At 51.2% G+C, this 22,445-nt stretch overlaps 2 protein-coding genes across 2 annotated transcripts in view; both read left to right on the top strand.

Annotated features, from left to right (window-relative positions):
- The first annotated feature begins 637 nt into the window (after window positions 1-637).
- The window catches only part of LOC142563730 (uncharacterized), a 115,044-nt gene continuing 93,236 nt past the window's right edge, over window positions 638-22,445 (top strand). Inside the window, exon 1 of the mRNA XM_075674327.1 lies at window positions 638-789. The gene's annotated coding sequence lies outside the window, so the exon portion shown is untranslated. The remainder of the gene's footprint in view (window positions 790-22,445) is intronic.
- Window positions 11,496-13,988, top strand: LOC142564413 (uncharacterized). The gene is made up of 2 exons (XM_075675407.1): window positions 11,496-12,682; window positions 13,020-13,988. Exons 1-2 carry the CDS (start codon window positions 11,496-11,498, stop codon window positions 13,957-13,959), a joined length of 2,127 nt encoding a protein of 708 aa, XP_075531522.1. The 3' UTR covers window positions 13,960-13,988.

Raw genomic sequence — 22,445 nt, 5'->3', positions numbered from 1 at the left:
TGCCACGACGTGCTTTTGCGGGAGGTTGAATTTAGTCCGGGGCACTTCACGACGGCGTATCTCATAAGCATTATTATTACAAGTTATAAGAGAAAGGGGAAGGGGCTAGCGGCTGTGACATGTGGCTTTGGCATGCAAAACCCAAGAATTTAATTAAAATTTCTTTTTGTTGACGGCAGCGCCACAAAGCGCAGCCTAACTAGTGGGCGGAAAGAAAATAGAGGGACGCAATGCGCAGTCACTGCGCTACTTCCGCGATCGCTTATAATTATCCCGAATTTTCTTCATCTGTTTTTCATCTTTCGCTGTGCTCGTTCGTTCGGTTACGCCGCCGACTCTCACCGCAGGAACGGGCGCATCATCGCTGCGCTATGAAATGCCCTCTCATTTTATTCGCATGCCTATAGCGGCAGGCGTCGGTGATGCTGCGGCGATAAATATGAACGTCCTAGCACGCCCTGCAGAGTGCAAGATCGCTGCACAACCACGGTTATCCTCCTGTCGGTGCTTCAGAAATCGACGTGGCAAGATTGGGGCTTACTTAAAGATATCTGGCACAGGGGATGGTTCGCATCGACAGGCATGCTTCGTGGAGCCACGCGACGAGCATAGAGCGTCCTTCTGAAGCACGTTGACGTCGACGACTTGCGCATGCGCAGGCGTACTTCCAGCGTGTGCTCGCCAGCAAGACGGTGTTCGACGCCAAGATACTGTCCTTCATAACTGCGCTCGGCTGCCTCGCTGTCAGCGTGCCGGCCATCATCATCGGCGGCATCGCAAAAGACGCAAGTAAGCTGCGATTGATCCACTTTGTCGTCGTGCTCACATATTCACAAAGGAGGATTTCGTGTGCGGAGATAGATATTTACGGTAGCGGCACGCTAAACAGCATTCTTGCGAAGAACCGCTGCATGGGAGGTATAAGGTCGTGCACGCCTTGTTCTAACGTCTTTTAAAGTTAGACGTGTTGTTGCTACTAGCTGTCTTTTTCTTCCCCACGCCTTGCGACGTACGCTGCTCGCTCTGTGGCCGGCGACCGCGATGTCCCTATTACTGAGGAAACACCGAGGAAACTGGGGACTACTTTTTCTGATGCGCGGAGGGAGAAGGCACAGCCTATTGCGCTCTTTCGAAAGGAGCTTCTCTTGCATCCTTGACACGTGCACTGACTATAGGGATGATGGGCGCGTGGAATTGCAACCTGCGGGTTGGATTTCACGTTTTGATGCCGTTTGTTCATATATGAGGGCGTGCTAAGGGAATGGGAGGTGTACACTAAGGTGCGCCAAACTCGAAGCTTCTCGCCCGGTGGCCACGGTAAGCAATATTCATCGGCGATGCTTTATTTCCGAGTACCCTGCATGTGCAAGCTTCATGGATGGCTTAGGACTATACTTTGAGGCGGATGGCATTACCGTATCTGTCTCTTTCATACCTGAAAGCGACGGTCAATCGGAGGTACTGATCACGTGCGTCAGCGAGGCGTCACTATCACATTTAGAAAGTGAAGTAACCTTCTTACAGAAGGGCTAGGCATGCACGCACGTAACTTTCGACTAACGATCGTCAACTAATGTGTGTCGATTTGTACCTGGTTTCAACGTATAGATTTTCCTATACGTTTAAGCCTTTGTTATCTGCGAGGTTTGTTTCGTTTCCTTTCTTATGTCTTCATGTAGTGTGGTAACTGGCCTTACGTAATCTTGTTCGTATTTAAAGAAGCGTTTTCCTTGAGTTTAATATAGTTGACGTTCAGTGCTCGTCCTGTGTGGTTTTCTATTCATCCTCTTCGTTCACTCTACCTTGTCCTAGACGAGAAGCGCTTCTCCAGGGCTCCAGTGGCCTTGGCTGCCGAGCCAGCCCGGTCCCCAGCTTGTGGCTGGTCGTCCAGCTTAGAGCTGAGCAGCGCCGCCTCCGATTGGGACTGGTGGGAACCGCGAGAATATACTGACACCCCCGGGCTTGTGTTATATGGTTTAGCACATTCGTCGCAAAAAGCGCATTCGTTTTTGCACTGAGTGGAGTATCTAATAGCGCGGTAGGCTTAGGTGATTGTACGTGTTTGTCGCTAGTTGCCGCCAGACGACAGCTTCCCCTCTCGTTATCTTCTTCTGGGGCGGGGGTATCCGCCTTCTCCCTAAACGGCAGTTTGCATGATTTCCGCGTATTTGGACAGCGGATGGCCGCTATCATTCCCCGGCGCCAGTGGACCATTTCCCGCGCGGTTCGGAGGGTGCTCGTTCGAGCTACAGCTTGGGCTTCCTGATTTCCGGGCACGTATTCATGGCCTGGTGTCCGAACCAGCTGCACATAGTAAAGGCTGTCTCATTCTGTCGTCAGTAGCCGGCGCGTCGTCTGTGATACGCATCCGGCTCTGTAAGCAGCGCACGCCGCTGGAGACTCCGTGATCGGGGAGTTCGGGTCGCTGTGGATGGCGGCTAGGGCAATGGCTGCCTCTTGCGCTTCTGCCAAGCTGTATGTTCTTCCGGATGCCGCGTCGGCGGTACACCCCTGTGGATATTCAGCGCCTGCAGTCTGTAACACCGCGATAGCTGGCATTCTCGGTCGCTCGTGTTCCACTGCGTCCGTGTACGTGACCGCAGTGTGGTCGACGAACACTTGCGACCTTGTCGCGAGGCATGCGCTCGTCCTTGGAAAATACGAAATTTCTGCTGGGAGAATGCTCTGTATCCGAACTATTCCATACAAGGATTTCCTACTCGGTCCGGAATTTCGCTGTAGATTGCCTTCAGGCGGCAGTTTGTCGTCCGGCTGCGAAAATGACGATATTAGAGCGACACGCGAACCCAGTTTGTGATTGGAAAACACGTGTCGAAGGCCTGCACTGCCACGCCTTTTTCACTGATATCAAGCGTCATCTTCTACAGGGACAGGCGCGTGAGAGGCAGTTTTACAACTGCGAAACTATGTGTCAGTATACTCTCTTGAGCGTAGAAGTGCGAAACACACACCAGCAATCGCCTTGTTCTACGCAATCACTGTCCCAAGAGAGGCGCAGTGAATAACGACACTCGTGTGCTTTTGAGAGAGCGTGGCGCCCATCCTGTTCCTCGGCCATGCGCAGACTTCACGGCTGCCGGCTACGACGGGCCGTACAATCTGCGCGAGAACGAGCACGTCCAGGTGTTGGTGCTCGCGATGCAATGGCTCTGCCCGGGCATGGTGTCGGTGTTGGGCCTGAACGCCCTCATAAGCTCCATCATGTCCTCGGTGGACTCGTCGGTGCTCAGCGCTGCCACTCTCATCACCCGCAACATCTACCAATTCGTCATCAGACCCACCGTGAGTGTCATGCACATCTCGGTACAAAGCCTTATCTTGTCCGTAAACTTGTCACCGTTTTGTGGATTACCCAGTTACGTTAGCCGGGTGACACCAACACGCTTCAAACTCATTGCAGTTGGACAAAAGCTTCGCAAGATGCCGCTACCAGCTTTTGCTTATGCCGACCACGGTTGCGGCGCCGCAGCCGTGCACTGCAGAAGCAATAGCTGGTAGCGACATCTTGTGACCCTTTTTGCAACTGCAATGGGTTTGAAATGTCTTTTGTGTCGCGTGAGCTTGTTCGTCGGTGGAAAATAATGAAAAAGAGGGCGTGTTAATGATCATAACCCTTACGAGTGCTTTATTCCCATAGCATTAGATGGGGAAACACTCCAGTATTAGCTTTCTGTGTCCATTCACCGTACAAAAACCTGCATAATATACGAGGACAGTTCCCAATGTTTAACATCTCAAATTTTCGCCCCGTATACATGCGGATCCAAACCGAAATTTCCGCGAAATGTGGAACTCAGTGTTTTCGTTTCGTTATTGTGCCGGGCTACCGTCATCCTCTTCGCCCTCTAGAGTAGAGGGGCGCCATCTAGGGACGGCGTGGGTTTGGTCGCCATAACGTGCTGACGTAGCAAGCATGTGCGCTCCTCGGCGGCACACGGATTAACGTGCTAACCACGTGACGGGCACGCTGTCGGGAAACTGCATTCACACTGAAGCAGCAGAATGTCAAGAACGCGAAAGCAGTGCTCGGCTGCCTTGAAGATGAAGATGATTTTAGCTGCAAAGACAGTTTTTAGTTGCGAAGAAAATTTTAGCTGTGTCGACGGGAGGCATATGATCCACTCGTGATCCACTCGTGAGTGGATCATTGAGTTTTTGCCTCAGTCGTGTATTACACGTGGACGAAACTTCTTTTGATTGGTTTTCGCTATGCCAGAAACTAGGTTCCTATTATACTCGAGTTCTTTTACGGTACTTTGCGTCACGAGATGTCGCTGTCAGCTTTACCGCTGCCGCTCATGCAACTCGGTGAGCCACAAGATGGTCACAAGGTTACGCATCAAGCCAGATCTCTCATGACAAATCAATGCCGCGGAATCCTTCATGGTGGAGAAAGGTCTATGAAAGCAAAAAAGAAAGGCCCTAAACTAGACATTAACACCCACTTACAAAGTGAACATGCGTTTTACGAAAGGCTCCGCAGTTGAAAAAAAATTCAACCTGGTCTTGCGATCGAACGCATGGCTAACAGCTTTCCGGGGTGGCCGCTCTGCTTCCTGAGAAAGCTTTTTCCTATCCTATTCTTGATAAACCAAGCAGTAATCAGCGGAAGAAGTGTTGAATGAATGACCGGGACCATCAGAGGCGGGCTCCGCGCGAAATTTTACCAAGAAAGTAGAGAAATAAAATAAATCAGCGGTGAGAGCAAAAACCCTATTTAAACGAGCGCTGGCAATAATGCTTTCAACTTTTATTATTTTGCGTAATTGAAAATGTCACACTTTGAAAGCTTAGAAAATATGTATACCGCTAAGTCCCAGTGCACTAATAGAGAGCTTTAGATTAGGGGGACGCAAGCGTTGGGGCCCGCTAGCGCTAGGGGCCACGGTACTGCGCATGCGCAGACCCTTACGTAGGAGTCTGCTCATGCGCAGTACCACGGCCCCAAGCGCTAACTGGCTCTAACGCTTGCGTCTCCCTAATCTAAAGCTCTCTAATGCTCTTTTTTTTTTCGTTTCCCAGGTGAAGGTGAAAGCTCACTAGGTCGTCTGCTAGCAGCATAGCTGCAGACGACCGATCGATCAGCAGCGAGTGCCAAAACGTCAAAATTTTTTGCTGCCACGTGACCCCCCTCGTTTGTCATGACTTCGTGACACATAGAGGAAACAAAAGCGAAACTGCTTCGCAGAGGACCTATTACTGTGAAATATTCAGGGTGCTCTGAAGCTTTGCGAGTATTTTTTTCTAACGCTCCGGGTCGAGAGGACCTTTATTGAAAGCGCAAAATGAAAAGTCGTGGCAAATGTCATGTCAGTGCTCTTTCGAGTTTTTAAGGTAAACTGCAAGTCACTGTACACGAATGCCACGTTGAGGAGCGTTCACGGCGTATACAGGGGCTGCGCGCATGCGTAGGCGACCGACGTGGAGATCTCGGTGGTGCTGCGCTCCATGGTATGCCTGCTGGGCGGCCTGTCGGCGTTCCTCGCGCTCTCGGTCACCTCGGTCACTGACCTGCGGATAGCCGCTTCGGACGTCGTCTTCGTGCTCCTCTTTCCGCAGCTGCTGTCCCTCTTCTACTTCAACAAGTTGACCAACTCGTACGGCGCGTTTGTCGGTGAGCAGCGAAGCAGAGGTCGACCTTCTTCCGCGCAATGGCGCCAAAAGTCCGCCACCGCAGCCTTTTTCACGCAGGAAGAAGTACGCGCGCGTTCATTCATGAATTACGCGGGACTTGAGGATAAATGCGCCAACGTTACGTAACTTTATTGTGAGCTTTCTCCTTCATGGTGATGAATGTTTCGAAATGCGAAATTCTTGCACAGACTTTAATTATACTCTATTGAAGTACAGTCTAGGTGGCCGGGCGATGTTTTGCGCATTTTCTAGCGAGTCTTCATAAACCTGTTTTGAAGTCAGACTTTTTGAATTTTTTTAACACAAGGAATCAATTGGGGGCTCAAAGCAGATGGCCCCATCGGACACTTAACTAATTTTGCGTCTGTAAGCCGTTCGGCAAGTTCACCGCGTTTCGTAGCACGTGCGTGCCCGGGCAGACGCGGATAGCGCGCACCACGTGACCCACGGGATGTTACACTGCTTCCGGGATCGACCCAGTTCACTATTTGCACATCTCTCTAAGATCGGCCCGTTCGACCAGGCGAAGGCACTCCGTTATGCAAAGCACCGGGGTACGCGATTCGCTGCCGTTGCACCTCGTGCAGGATTCACGGTGGGTGCTGTGCTGCGCGGCCTCTGCGGCGAGCGCTCGCTGGGCATCCCGGTGGTGCTGCAGCTGCCAATGTACGACGGCGTCAGGGACGAGCAGCGCTTTCCCTTCCGCACGCTGTGCATGCTGACGAACCTGTCGACGACGATGATCGCGTCCCACGTCGCGCAGGTCTGCTTCGGCCGCGGCTGGCTGCCGGACAGCCTCGACGTGTGCGGCTGCTTCTGCCGCGGCCCGAGGCGACAGCGCGGCGCCTCCTTCTTCGAGTCCAGGGAGCGCAGCCCGTCGCCGTTCTCGTCGCCCGAGGCCCTGACCAGCAAGATCGCCGTCGAGTCGCCGTCGCACGTGGAAGGAGCCGCCACGCTTACGTCTCCCGATAACTTCGACGGGCACCTGTCGCCCGCTACGCCTGACGAAGCCAACGAACACCCCACGAATACGGCCGAAGCCAAGGACCAGCCTGCGCGCACGGCCGAAGCCAAGGACCAGCCTGCGCGCACGGCCGAAGCCAAGGGCCGCCCTGCGCGCACGGCCAAAGCCAAGCGCGCAAGCCTTTCCCGCAAGTCGTCCGTCAGCGCCAAGAAGAAGAGCCGCGCCTCGAAGCCCGAGGGCGGCACCGACTAACGCGGTGACGGAACCCTCGCGGAGGCCGGTGTGGAAGACGTCTCCGTGATGTGTCGGCGTGGCCGGGACGAACGCCATAGGATGGGCGGGGGGGGGGGGGCGCGAAGCGCGCAGCGTGGCCGTGTGACGTTCCAGAAGGTACCCACCGCTGCCCATCCCACCACTGCTGTCCTTCCTACCACGCTGATTTCATGGTGGGATTGTCAATCACTGTGAGATGGTTCGGCCCGATTTCGTAGGACATCATTAGCTCCCTGGTAAAGTAGAGTTTCCGTTTCGGCTGTTAAGAAAATATTTGTATCGGTTTCTATTTAAGGGGTTACCAGGTAGCTGGGCAATTATTATTGATGTAAGGGGGAAACAAACCCCGTATGAATACGCGAGGAATTCCACTGACAATCATTAGCTGCGAAGACTGTGTGCTACTAATTACTTCGCGCGGCTCATGGCTTCTGGAATGCGTATTTATGAGACCTAGGGTGCACAACGAATAACATACTTGTCAAGAGTCTTAAGTAGCATGTTGTGTTCACGAGATCAAAATATTTCGTCAGGCCCGTGAAATTACCCAATAGTAATTTCATTCACTGCTCTTTTCTGTTTGCTCTACTGTACTTAGTAGTGCTGTCTGTCGACCTTCCTTTTACCTGTCCGAATTGTTCTTTAGCAAGAGTCATGAAGTTACATGCGTATCTAGGTTGGAAGGGCTTTGCATGATATGTCCCTAAGGAAAGCGACAGATGGGAATGGAATGAGACTCGATTTGATCACACGTGAAGGGAATATTATACTCTAAAATCTTGAGACCCGTCATAATCAATGCGTAATACTTCAATTGTACCACAGGAACCGAAGAACGGCAACATCACACTAATCTACAAGAAGGAAAATTAACGAACTGAAGAATTATAGGTCCATTAGCTTGATTTCAATATTGCACAAAATACTGTGCAATATGAAACTAGCGAACAGCACGTCATCAGGTGAACGTACAGTTAGTGTTTTCTTCATTGAAAGCGAGAAGTATGATGGCCACAGCACCGCGAACTGTGTTAAACAGATGTACGTTTGATGAGACGGGCCAAATGATAAATCGAAAGAACAATTTAGCATACGGGCTGTCTAAACTCGAGGCATTCGCATTGAATGGCTGGGAATTATCGAGCAAAAGTTTTCTGGTCACTGCGTTTGCTAGGGAGCTGCTGTCCTTGTGCGGCAACCACAGTGCAGCTCTCTTCCATACAGCGGAACCATTCGGAGCGATCCTCGCTGCCATCGTGTCTCCCTCGCGGCTCCAGCATTTGAAGGAAACGAATATTCGACAATTTCGAATAGCGAATCCTCGAACCGAATACGAATCAAATGGCCTAAAGCTATTGGATTCGTATTCAAAAATTTTTGAACGAATGTGCGCACGCCAGTATGCACCGCAGATAATGCGAAGCACCAGAGCTCCAGGAAAGCGCTGCAGCTCCCAATGGGACATCGGCGAAGAACGCGTGTTCGAGCACCACTGGCCGTGGGAAGGCAGAGCATGAGTCTGAGTATAAGGAGTTGGCCTGACAACGACGGCGAGATAGCGACTACGGTCGTCGTGATACAAGACTGACGCAGCGAGCCCAGTTTCCGGCTCTTCACTTCTGTCTCATCAAAAGCATTCACTTTTCACGTGGTTCGAGACAAGAAGGTAAAATTAACAAGAGTTGACCTAGGCTAACTGCTATTAACTTAATAGTGAAATAATAGCTAATCCAAGCCCTGAGTCGGCTCTGGTTCAGCTGGGTTCAAAAGCGGTGCATCCGTCTTTTAAGCGGCATTTAGAGTGAATTTCTTTTACAAAGTGTCTTATTTTGTTTCAGTGTTTATTTGGAAAATTGAAAATCTCTGCCTGGTGTGCTGTACTGCCAAGTTGATAAAGGGGGCAGGACCTCTGTCAAACTTACGAGCTTTTAGTCCTGTCTCCTTCAATGTCCAAGAGAAAAATAACGACTGAATTGAATTCACTTGGTTATTCTTTCGCGCTCGTCGCAGTATTCCATGTGACTCTCCTCCAGAAGTTAAAAGGTAGCACTTGAGAGTGAAAATTACGTCACGCATGCACTGGGGGCATCGATATCATGTGAAGTATATTGAAGGGAGTAGGTTATCCGGCATCGTTCGAGGTTCCGCTATGCGTTACAGGGTGGACCAACGTGTTTTGTGTCAGGCGAGAAGTTGACTGACGACCACAGCAAGACGACGACGGCAGTGACGACGACCGTATCTGACGGCAACTGCATGCATGGGTTCAACTCCGACCGTTCGACGCGAGTTTACGACATGCCGAATGTTGGTGCTCTACATTGGTATTGGACGGGCGTAAGCGAGATAAGTAGTTGTGAGGTAATCTGCCACTATTTCACAAATGCATGCACCTGGGGCTACGTCGTGGGGTGCATGGTAATATGTCGACGGCATTTGTACTCGGTTGAAGAAATGTCGTAACCTGTTCGACTTGAGCAAATTATTGTGGCAGCACGACGTGTACGTATCGTTAGCGGCCACGAGAGAGAGAGAGAGAGAGAGAGAGAGAGAGAGAGAGAGAGAGAGAGAGAGAGAGAGAGAAAACATTTATTCGGACCATCGAGGTGGTTGCTCTAGAGGTCGAGTGGGTGGTGTCCTCATTCCAGGACTCCACTGGCCATGGCTGCTCGACGTACTTGCTGGACGAGAGCTTCTTGTCCCGCCAGGGTATCGCCGGTCAGCTGTACCTGCCACCGCTCAAATGACGTGCTAAGAAATGAGTGGGAAACTTGGGCCAGCCCCGAAAGCTGTGCAGTCTAGAATAGCGTCTCGAAGAATGGGAAGAATGCGAGAGACGGCAACGCGACACGCACGCCAAACGTCTCGAAATAGCTAGATGGCTCAGGAACGAGAAAAGTAAGCCGTGCGATCGGGGTGAAGACAGATTTCTCCTTGGGCACACAGGGAATAAGGTACCCAATGGTTGATAACGAGGATAGATTTCCAGATGACATTACTATGGTGCTGACTCTGCACAGTATTTGAAGCTCCCGCATGACATTTTGCCATGCCGAAGTTGGTGCTCTTCCACCTGTGGAGTACTCTTGGGAGTTTTGGACATTACTTATTTAAATGGAAGAAATGCGAAAGTGTGTGCTCGGGTGAGTTCCTTACAAGAAGTCTGTGTCGCATATGAAACAATAAGCGTTACATAGCTGGCGATTGCCGCACTGTAATCACGGCAGAAGAAGGCCTTTTGCTCATGTGACCAGATTTGGCGAATAGGGACGCGAGCGGCGCGTTCAGTCAGACGCGCTAGTCTGCTCCTCAAGGGAGCATATACAGTAACTCTCAGAAAGAAGCGGGATAGAGGGATTCGGGTGGCCGCATGATGCGTTTCTCAGCGTTCGCGCGCAAGGACGTGCCACGCATCTCGGAGGCCACGCGCAGGGTGCCGAGTGTTCTTTTGGAAGCGCTGAGCTATTCTGCTGCGGTACAGGCCGCGTGCATAACTCGTTTGGACGGTGCAAATACGCGATGTGGCTGTATTGATTCAATGCGTTTCATTTTTCAAACATTTTCAGTTGTGTTGCTGTTGTACGCTATTGTGTCTCCGTCGACAGGTGCTGTTACCAATATTACCTGTCCTATCTCTTCTAGCAGCCGAGCCCCGTGCCGCCTGCAGTGTGTTTCCTAAAGTTTACTCTAGTCAAAGACTCTGCGACAAATTACTCTCCTAAATTTTCGCATATTTTGTTAGCGGAACTGACAGCAAATGACGTGCTGCATGAAATTTTCAAGCTCCGCTGAAAAAAAACACAATGCTCAGTTCTTACGCTCAGCTTCTGCATGCAAAGGTCTGGCCTGGCTTCATCTTTTCTGCGAGTTTTGGTAACCGGAATTCGTACAACACTCATTCCTAAAACGTCGTCTGGTTGGGTAAGACGGAAAGTACCTTTGAGAATCCACCTAGCTAGGTCTATTCTTTCGACAGTGCTTTTCCCAGCTGATTGAGGTTCGCGTTTGAGCTAATGGGGTTAAAGGTATTTGACGTAATAGTTCTGCGGAAACCCGCAAGGTGGAGAGAAGCAGTTAAAGAAGGAAAAATCAGACATCTACCAGTTCGTAGCAATTGCTGCAAAGAAAACCCATGCGGGTTCCTCAGGTTAAAGATAGCTGACGAACCTCTTGTCAGATTCTTAGCGCGAAACCACATAAGGTTGCTTCGTTGCAGTGTGGCCACCCTACCGATATAGCAGTAGAAATCGTCCCCCTCGTGTCATAGTGGCACATGTGAAGGTTTTGAAATTTTTTTTGGAAAAAGAAGTTGAAGGGCGCGGGTGTTCGAAGAAGACGAATAATAAGAAATCTAACTGATCAACCCTTTTTGTGTCTGCCTCTTGTGCATTTTAAAAATTCTGTGAAGTTTGCGTACCCCGCGCGAAAAGGCCAACATCGGTGATTAACAGCGTTTCATTCTTTGACTGGTGGCAGCTACCCGATTCTCGGCCCACTCTCCATCGTGGGCATCTGCATTGTTCCCGCATATCGCCATTAACACCGGCATTGGCTCGTCGGCCATTGCAGCTACGTGGCGGCGACACCGAGGTTAAACAAAAAAATGTCGCACAGCGAAGATTACGACGCCTTTCCTACCAACGAGTGGAAGACACAACTGGACTTCGACCGGCCGTGCGACGCGGTGAACTCCGAGGAGACGTGCTGGCTGTGTAACGAACTTACGCCGTGGAACCGACTGATGCACGCGCTCGCCTTCGAGCTCGTCGAGACCGCTCCGGGAACGCTGCTGCTGCGGGCCATGTCCAACGTGGAGGCGGACAGAGACCCCGCGACGGTCGCTCGCGAGGCGTCGCTTCTCACTTCGTGGCTCCTGCGCCGACACCTCTGCATCCGGGAGTTGGACGTGGCGTGCCTCGTTCGCGACAGCGCCACCGCGGACCAGCCGTCCTTCCCGATCCACGTCCGCCCCCCGTCGTCCTCGTCGTCGCCGGCTCGCCGCAGGTTCCGCACGCTGAACATCACGGAGAGCGCCGGCGCCCGCCTGTACCTCCGAGGCGTGGACGCCGTGGTCGACCTCGAGACGCTGTTCATCGACGCGTCCGAAACCAACCTGCACTTCGCGGCCGAAATCGACGCCCTCCTGGAGCGCAACCGCCACACGCTGAAGAAGGTCTACATCTGCGAACACAGCCCGCAGAGACGCGACGGACTGAGAATGGTCGAGAGCCTCGTCGCTTGCGAGTTCCTCACGCTCAAGTCGCCCCACAACAAGAGCAGAATGCCGGACATGGACGCGATGGTGAGGCTCATGCGTGCCTCGACCACCCTGAAGGAAGTGACGGCCCAGCCGATCCTTCAGGGCGAAGTTTCGGTCATCGCTAAGGCTCTCGAAACGAATTTCACCCTGACGAAGCTATCGCTCTACGTAGAGACGCGCGGTTCGATCGAGGAACTGTTCAGGGCCCTTCAGGCCAACAGATGCCTGAAGGAACTCCTGCTCTACTGCTGCCTGTTCATCAACACCAGATGCATGCGAGCCGTGGCGTCTGCTCTGCGGAAGAACGCTTCTCTCCGAGCGCTGTATATGGGAGTGGTGTTCCTCGACAACTGCGAAGGACTGGAACAGTGGTCGGAAGCTCTGTCGGAAAATTGCACCTTGCAGTTTCTCCGCATATACTGCGGTAATATTTCCATGAGGGACATTTCTGCCCTCTGCAAAGCGCTACAGGTTAACAAGAGTCTGAAGAAATTCATGCTTCCGGGAGCCATGGGTTCCGAAGAAGAAAGGTGCGTGCGAAAAATTTAATTCTCACTTTTTCCCTGCAAATGTTACATTTTTTTACCTTTGCATCAGTACACTTAATTTACGTGCTCGCATGCATTTTGCTGAGCTACTAAACCATGTCCAAAAATCTTCCGTGATGAGCGTGTTTTTTTTTTTTGTCAATGAGACGTTAGAATTTTACCCGCTGTAAATACACGCTCTACATTTGCCAATTTATGGCGAAGCATAGAACAACGCGTCCTTGTCTTTCCTTCCTTGTTTGTCCTTGATTGCGATTTTCTCGTTACGCGTTGAGAGGAACGCTTACCATCGCGCCGCTTTTTTTCGTCCTTGTTGCAGGACGTCTCTGGCACGGCAGCTGCTTGCCGACGAGTGTTACGACCGCGTGCAACTTGGGCCCTGGACGGAACCCTATCTCCGCATCCTCTCACCAGTGCTGGCGTCTTCGCACAAGAGCCCTGAGCAACTCTGGCTGCCGGACATTGGCCAGCTGTCACTCGACAGCGTCAGCGTTCTCTTCAACGCCCTGGCCTCAAGCAAGCGGGTGAACAGCCTCACCGTCGACGTCAAACACGAGCCCGACGCCAGGGTCGCTCTTCTGTGCGAGACGTTGAAGAAGAATCGATCCATCGGGTTCCTCCGCATCGACATCGAGGACGGGGACTCGGCGAACGACATTCTACGCGCGCTGACCGTCAACGCGGCCATAACCGAGCTCGACATAACGCTTCGGGTAGTCGCCGCCGAAGAGACGATGGCAGCGTTCTGCGGCATGTTGGCGCGCAACGACGCCATCACGAATATCTCGGCCTGGCTGCACGTCGATTGCCCCCAACGATTCATGGAAGCGATCGCGCAAGGAATGTCGGCCAACAGGCTCGTCGTCATCTTCAAGTGCTGGGCGGGAGACAACACGTGCGTCCCGTCTCCGATTCTCGAGTCGGTGCGGAGGAACCAATCCGCGCTGAACCGCGCCGTCGAGTTTGTTCTGCGGCGCCGCGAGGACAGGCACAGCGCGGAGTGCTTCGAGTTGTTCTCCCACAGATGCTGCTTGCTCGCTCACCTGACGGAAACCTGCGGATTCTCCGACGCCGAGGCCCGGCTTGAGGTCGCTTCGGCCGAGCACCGCCTGCGGGAGAAGTACTTGCTGCTCACGGGCGTTGTGCGGCACTCCGTCGTTTGCTGGCCCGCTGACGTCACGCAAATTGATGCGCTCAACGCTTACTGCTGGCGCGCCATTGCGCGTTACCTGAAGGTCTCTGACGTTTGCGTTCAATAATCGCACTTTTTTTAGTCTTTTTCTTGGGGGGGGGGAGCGGTATATTTAATTAGGGGGGCAAAGAAGCACGTTTTGTAAATTTGCGCAATAACAACCACGATCAGGACTATAGCGTTGCGTACTTTCGTTCTTGTATTGGCTCTTCCGGTTTGGTAGCAGCCCTCTCAAGTCGTTGCAGTGAGAGGGTGATGCAATCGATTACGCGATGACTGCTCATAGGCGAAAGTGAAACGTGTATTCCAAAAACCAGTGGCAGCTTTGTTGCACAATCCCGAATACAAGTCCATAAATGTGCACAGTCTTTGTTTTTGTATACAGTTTCGCTCGAAGCAGTATGACGTTGATATTGTGACGTTGTACGAGATCGGCACCGGTGCTTAATCGAAAACAACAGCGAGGGCTCCTAACCACAGTACCGGAAAGAAAGTCAACCTCGTTTTCTTCTCGCGCTGCCGGCACATACCATACTGTAAAATAAATCCCCTGGGGCAGAAGCGCCGTGGCGCTGCTGCCTAAGGAGTATGGTGCTAGTCCGAGTGGTAGGGCTGGAGCCTCGATATGTGCACAAGTTCTGTAGCCAGGGCCACAGACACAGCGGGGGCAAGCACGGGGGAGACCTCGTGCGTCACGTCAGTGACTTGGCGCACCACGTGATAGGGTCCAACGGAACGGGGCAGCAGCTTTTCGCAGAGAGCCCACGCGACGAGAAGGCCGCCAGAAGAGGACCAGTGAGCCAAGGTCGAAGTGAGCGTCTCGGTGGTGGCGATCGTAAAGCGTTTTTTTAAACAGTCTGAGATGCTACAGGACGGTGACGGGCAATATTAGGCTCGCGAGGCCGGTGCAACTGCCCACCGTAAACACCATCCCGAATCTTAAAGGGTCACTAAAGGTTACCAGAAAGTCAAGTTAAAGTGGTAGAGCAATGTTCTAGAACGTCTAAGGTGTCAATATAATCGCGAACAGAGCTTTAGTAACCGGGAAATTGAGGTAAATGCATGACACGATTTGAGAACCCCCAGCGACATTCCGGTACTAGCCCGATGACGAAAGCACTCCTCATAATTTGTGTTACTAATACTCAACTACTCGTATTGAAAATATCATTTCATTCGATTATAAGACGGAAGAAAATGCTACTTGTCCACGTCTATTCGATTCTAAGAAAAAAAAACATTTTGACGTTACCCTTCTGTAGTATGGGTGGTCGAAAGGTTTCGTTTTCGCTCGACTCTGCGCGCTCGACTCTGCGCCGCGCACGCCTTGGAGTTTCAGTAGTTTCGTTATCGCGTCGTGCTGTGCAGGTTCTGCTGGCTCGCGAAACTTTCATTTCGAACAAGCAGTGAGAATGCCACGTCGTTGTGATGTCGTGGGAAGCCCTCGTTGCTTTCCCGCTCCGGAGAGCAGGTGTCGAGGCCGCCGTCGTAGTACCCAACGACGCCGGCAGCGCGAGCCCTCAGCAGCAGGTCGCGCTCGTCAGTGCTCAAATCGCTGAAGTTGAGCCCAGCATCGCGAGCCAATCTGTCGTTGTTAGGGTCCATTGCGACGAGCGTCGAAGTTTGCGTCATAGAATAAAGTACCGGCTTATGGTCGCGCGTTTCTCCTTCCGCTAGCCATCATACTCCCGCTTTCGCTCTGCTGTCGGCTCTGTCTTGGCTCTGTTTCTGGTCGCGCGTTTGTGTTTTGCGCAGAAAAGCCGTAGCGCCGTCTGAGGACGCCGTTCTACTCACCGATGGCGCAACGTCACTATGAGACCATGATGTCAGTACTCCTCGATCGGAGGGCGGGCGATTTGAACTGCGCTAGAGGTACGCGGACGCTTCAGAACGCATTTTCTCTTAAAATAAGTCTCTCCCTGGCACGAAACATGCGTTTCGAAGTTTCTGGGATGGTATTTCAACAGTCCACGTTCACTTAATAGTAACCTTTAGTGTCCCTTTAACCAGTCGTCATCAGACGTGGCCACCTAAACGAGGGCCTTTCCCACCCTCCTCTACGCTCACCCTCACGTGGTGAGGTGAGAATCGCCATAGGGAAGATTAGCGAGGGCGAGTGCGAGGGAGGGCGGCCATTCTGAGGTTGGCGAGGGAGGCTGCGGTCACGTTGTGAGGTTAAACGAGGAAAAGGCGATTCACATTGTTTGAAGTATGCAGAAAAAGTCTCTCAGATGATATGCGTGGTGGGTTCAAGGCACCGAAGTGCGCTGGCAGAAAGTCTCTGTAGCGCATATGTACGTCGAAGCCAACTTTTAACTAAGGTCACAAATGGCTGTTGGTGTTAGCTGTAGCTAAACCTATTGAAAGCTGTAGCCAATGTAGCTGCTGCAAAAATAAAGCTGTAGCCAAAAGCGTGGGCGCATCGCACGCACGCCCGCACAAACTTGGCATGTTCTTTAAATATCCCCTTTTGCACATTTTATCGTTAGGAGAAAAACCATCGTGAGCCACTCCACTCTGTGAAGGTGGAAGCGGACGACCCAGAGGTGGCATAGAATTCTGAACAAAGGTCCCAAGATATTTATGGTCCTGGTCGGTGGTCAACGTGACGATAGGTATGCACACACATTCTCGTATCACCTTTGTTATTAAATGCGTCCGTCCCGTAAAACAATGAATGGCTCATGCTCCCTTAAGCAATGGTTCATAGCACCGTGAATAAAAAAAACAATAACGCGACCTTCTCATTACGACGGACAAAAGAGAAAGGAAATTATGCGGTGCAAGGATGAGCGGCAACGGAGCCAGCTGTTGAAGAAGACGGCGACGACGGAAGCACGAGCATAGGCACGAGCGCGTTCGAGCGGTTCCGCCCAGAGGCGCAAACGAGCTAGTTCGCGGGTGTTTCGGGCTTTAGAAAAAAAAGGGGACGTTTACTCCTCCGACGCAAATGCAAATGCAAATGCAATTTTGCAAATGGGCGCATCTCGCAAGAGGCGTATCAGATACTCCAGCGACATCCCATACACCAGGGAGAGGCCGACGTTGATAACCGAAGGCATTTGCTATGGATCCCGGCACACACTGGAATGAGCACCCCCAACGAAGCGGCTCACGGCGTTGCTCGAGGCCTGACTCACCGAGCAGCATCGGAGGAAGAGCCCCCGCGGGGTACTGCAAACGTCTGGGCATGGGAGGATCGTATGACCAGTTTTCACGACATCACGGCACACTACCGATTACAAAGACGCATATACCCATTCCCTCACGCTAGGTTAGACGGGACGCAAGCAGTACACTTCAGACAATTACAAACAGACTCTTACAGAAACCCCAGACTCATGCACGCCATGTATCCAGACATCTACACTACAAACAGATGCACATCGTGTGGCGAGGTTGCCACACTAAATCACATGTTATGGGAGTGTCGGGACCTAACAAACAAGTCGGGCAGTGCCGACCCCTCCATCTCTTCCACCGCCAGCCTCCGGTCACGCTGGATGACCGCACTGCTCAGCTCTGACCTGACAGCACAACTCTGGGCCGTCCAGCGAGCCGAGGAAGCCGCTTCGAGACAAGGTCTCGGAACCGCGTCCGCGGCGGGTGCCCAGACCCACTAAAAAGACGCCGGACTCAAATCTTGTTGATTTGAAATAAAAGGTTACGCTTTCTCTCTCTCCTTCGACGCGGATGCACATGAGCATCCACCAATGGGCGCGCATGAGCCGGGCGGCCGGTGACCCCGCCGACGAAGAAGAGGGCCGCCCGCGCTTCGAACTGGGCCAAGTCGCGTCAGCTGTGTGGTTCAGCGATAAATGCATTGTTTTATATAAGTACTTTTTCAATAGCAACTGATTCATTTCAAGCTTGGAAAACGAGGAGTAGATACGCCATGTACATGCGAACAAGCGCAAAAGCTATGCAGAGCTGCTCTTTCTACTTTAGTCACTTGCACTGAATCTAAAGAGCGGACGACGGGCAGCGTTGTAAAAGGCACGGGGTTATTTTTCTGTCGCTATCCGGCATGTGCTGTAGCAGATGAGAGCTCTACTAAACCAGTCATCAAAATGCAAAAGTCTTTATTTATACCGGGAATTGCGCGTTTCAGGAGCACGTTTTTTTCGAGCAGGACTATTTTAGTCGCGGAGGCAATCGGATGTCGCGCTTCGGTCATCTGGGTGGGGCCTCCGCTTTTTCTAAAGTTGTATCCGACTATAGTGTCATACATATATTTGGTTCTTACAAAGGCATCGCGATGAACGATAAGAAAATGTCTTGTATATATATTAACAACTCTCGTGCACCCTCTTTTCTAAATTATTAGTATTTGTAAACTCACCACACTCCCTATATATAAGCCTGCACGAAGGAATTTGTGTCATTTGTCTGTTAAATTCAAGAGAAGGTGCGAGTTCGTGAAATTCTGTGGGCCGGCAAGACCTTTCCGGGTCTGACCGAATGAGTCCGAGTGAATCCGGCTGAGTCGAATTTCGCTGACTTTGAGCTCAAACCACCCCGGAACCGACGCGGAACCACCTGAAGAGTTACGTCTCTTCAGGGGGTTCCACGTCGAGTCCCTGGCATTTGGCCGCGTTCTCCCGGTAGCGAACCTCGGTCTCGGCGCGGCGACGACGTTGATGCGCGCGCTCGGATCGGATTGTCGACGGATACGCACGGCTTCCGGATGCCGCTGCCGTTACACGGGATCGGCCTTGCGGGCTCGATCGCGCTCGCGCTGCGTTCGCTTACGGCAGCCTCTTGCGTCGTGCGCTGCACCAGCGGCCTAACCCTTGGTGACGACCGGGAATGCAGTGCGTGACGCGCGTAGTGCAATGCAGATACGTGCAGTTCGCCTGGGTAGCGTGGCGCTTTGCCGTTGGTCGAGAGCACGACATTGTTCCCATTGTTCTTATCGGTACAACTGCTAATGCAAGCTGTAGCGTTCTACCGAGATGTGTAGGTTGGCTTTCCTGCCGTGCGTTTTCGGCGCTCACGGACGAATCAGTGAGACATAGGAAGCTGCACTTTAACACATCTTTAGCGTACTTGATTAAATCAAGCAGGCTGGGTGACTATCTTTCACCGCCTCGTTTCAAAGGGGATGCCCTTAATCCATCGTCATCATCAGCGGAAATCCAATTTCGTTATTGCGTAATCCAATATGGCCGCTTTTTACCGGCAGCGAACGCTGGTACCCACCGTGGTCGCCCTGCTGGCTATGCGGCATGTCTTGGTGCTTTGGCTGTCGCGTAGCTGGTGCGTTCTAATGGCCAGGAGACCGAAGAGCCTCTACTGACGCCCGTACAAACAACCCACAAGTGGGCGAACAGGACGCGCGACTTTATTGGCAGAAGACAAGCAGTGGCAGCTCCTCGTACAACAGTACAAAAAGATTTGCTTGCCGAGATACGGGGAAACCATGGATGCGGGCTCGTAAACTGCTGACTTTCGTTGTTGCCCATAGTGGTCTGGTAACGAGCGACAACCAGCAGCGCAAGCAGATTGGACAGAATGTCCCCACCTGTTTGTACCGACCGTCGCCGTTAAAAGGTGAGCAACTTGCATTGCGAAGCAATCGGGTCACGCAGGTATCTGCCGCAGCAGCCAACACAGCGACATGGACTACCTGGCATTGGAACCTGCCCGCATCTTTTTGTTCTTTTGGGGGCCGCTAATGTATCACTCACACTTGCTGCCCTGCTGCCCTACCTTCTCTATATACGGACATGGTCGGTTTTGTGGGCATCACCTTCGGCAGCCACTTTTGCGGCCTTTCCACCCACGTGGCTATCAACTTCACATACTACTGACCGTGTAAGCACATATGGTAGCCTTCGTTGGTGTCAAGTCGAGGCCAAGAAAGACCACAAGCACATTTTGCTCATGGCTGCAGCAGCAGGAAAGGACGAACGGGGAGCACTAATTACGGAGCGTGTAAACAGGAATTTTATGTCGCTGTGCGGACATCAGGAGGAGCTGAGAGACTGCTTTCCAATGCAATTTGCAACACCGCCATATCACAGAAACATAACACGGTGAACTTGACCAAGTGGGACAACATTGAGACGAAGTTCTGCAATCAAAACACCATAGTGTACCTGGCAAAAGCCCCGCTATTGAGCAAGGAGAGCAATCCTGAATTAGACTAGGTATTAAACTTGGGAATGAGAAAGCTCGCATTCAACACTTCGGGCCGGGGTGGCCTTTACACCGGCTGTTGTCTCAAGGTGGAACTGGTCGCAGTTACCACTGGGTGCTACGTGTCCATACTGCTCCGTTCCTGTGGTGGAATCAGATGCATACCACCTAATATGGACATGTACGGGTTTACAATCGGAACGCTCGCGTCTCCTACTGGAAGCCGGCCTCCGCTACAGTGTGACAACCAGCTATGACCGCTGGATACATGACAACAGATTCCACAAAACAATGCTCCAATTCATACACAACACAGGCCTCACAGCACACATATAATACACATATACAGTCCAAGAATTATGCCTTAAGGGCAAGCCTTATCGCAATAAAAAAAACAAAAAAACAACAAAAAACAAAAACAAAGAATCCACTGCGCTCTGCAAGCACTGAAGGTCAAGAACAAGAAAGTCAAATGCTACATAGCACACGGTGCAAAAGTTAGTGCAAGACACATGTTGATGCCGAATCAGCTGTTTCATGAGAAAAATTTCACATGACAACGCACATTAAAAATACTGCTATAGATATGTTACCATGCTACAAGACAGTCAATGGAATTAAGGATGAGCAAAGAATTCGTTGGCCTTTATGTTTGCATGAGGAAGAAGGATGATCTCGAACAAAAATGAGGAATGAAGAAGCTTGCATTCGTAAAAAAAATTATCTTTGACACAAATGAAATAAATTGACAAGGCCGAGGAGCTGATTAAGGAAAGGAAACCGAAAACCACGAGCCATTGAAGAGAAAAAGAAAGGAAGTATTATAGCCTGACTTTTGCAAGAAACGCTCTAGCTACCTTCGGCATCTTCTTCAGTTGTCGTTTGGCAGCAGATTTAGGTGCTGTTGACAAGCTTAATTCGCGGTTTTACACCGCAAATGTCGAAGAAGCCGAAGGCGGACATAGAGCTGCAGAAATTCCTGCTTGCAGCCTGAACTGCAAAATGGGACGTTGCCGGTCTCCTTGGCCACATTGGGGAACAATTCACTTGTAAGACCGCGACGGTGTGCAATACTATCTACTGCATGTTTAAATTTGTCCTCAGTTGTCACGACATACTCGCGCGCTGCCTCGGTTGGCACATTTAAATGGCCGAGGGTTTTACCCTTTATTTAAACAGCTTTAAACATCATAAATAACTAACTAGGTCTGGCGAGGTCCTATCTACTTTCCTTCAGGAGGTCGCGGCATGACGTGAACGGCCTTTGCTTTAGGAATATGTGGATAAAATAGTCACACATATAGTAAACTATGTTTGACTCAAGCACATCCTCACTTGCTTTTTCACTACTTTCAGAGAGCCCCTCTGTAATAGCAGCACTAGTGGAACTAGGAGCCCTTTCAGTCGCTCTGCTAGGGGTAGTCAGTGGAAGTGCCTTAAGTTGAGTTAAAAGATCTTCCTTGCAGTTGCGGTTGTCAGAAAGCCTGCAACCGTGCTGCTGTTGAATGAGCCCAAACGTATTCTCAAGGGGATCCTGATTCAGTAGCTGTGTCAGGAAGAATTGAAAATGAAAAGATTGCTGGAGCTCTTGCCACAGCGACGTGATTGCTTTTATTGTGATCCGCCATCCAAATATAGTCCTAGGTTGGCGAGGGCAATAGAACGTCGAGGACATAATCCGAAGCACGCAAGCCTTACAAAATTCAATGCGCTCTGTGGATGAGGTAATGGGTTTTCTAGTTTTCCGCTGTTTTATGCGCACAGCGATGTTCCAGGTATCTAACAATTTCGACCATCCTTTCTACAAAGCTGCCTGCGTGTATGGCAGCAGGAGGCTGAACATTAAAAGCAACAAAGGCCTTGGCTGCGAGATACACACTATTTTTTAATACCTGCGAGGCAAGTTTTACCTTTATGCTGCCGAAATGAGTTTCATACAAATGCCTGTAAATGATTTTTGGTAGATATTTCAGTTGGAGGTGATTGGTGGACTCGTTTATACTGAGTATGTGCTTCCATGAAACAACATCCTTGCCAATGTGGAGGTCATATTTGCGCAAGTTGCTCCTGGTGCGTTTCAATAAGTGCGGCGGATTAAGAATAATGCACATATTCGCCCCATCCATTTCAAGAAGAGAATCCTGTGGGGTTATTCCGAGTGCTGTCCCAAGTGCACAGTTGTTGCTAGCTTGATCGCAAGTCAGTGCCTTTACATAGAGACCACAGTCTTTCAGCTTACCAGTTGGTTCTAGCTTGATCGCAGATCATAGAGACCGCATAGAGACCGCAGTCCTTGAGCTTACTTACCAGTTCTCTCAGTAAACTCAGAATGGGTCCAGAATGAACTGCACCGTCACCTGTCATGAAAGCTATGGGCTGGAGGAACCACTTCGCTATGCCCAACACCAGAAA

The sequence above is a fragment of the Dermacentor variabilis genome, chromosome 11, assembly GCF_050947875.1.
Source record: "Dermacentor variabilis isolate Ectoservices chromosome 11, ASM5094787v1, whole genome shotgun sequence".
Taxonomy (NCBI): Eukaryota; Metazoa; Arthropoda; class Arachnida; order Ixodida; family Ixodidae; genus Dermacentor; species Dermacentor variabilis.
This window is presented reverse-complemented; position numbering and strand designations above follow the sequence as displayed.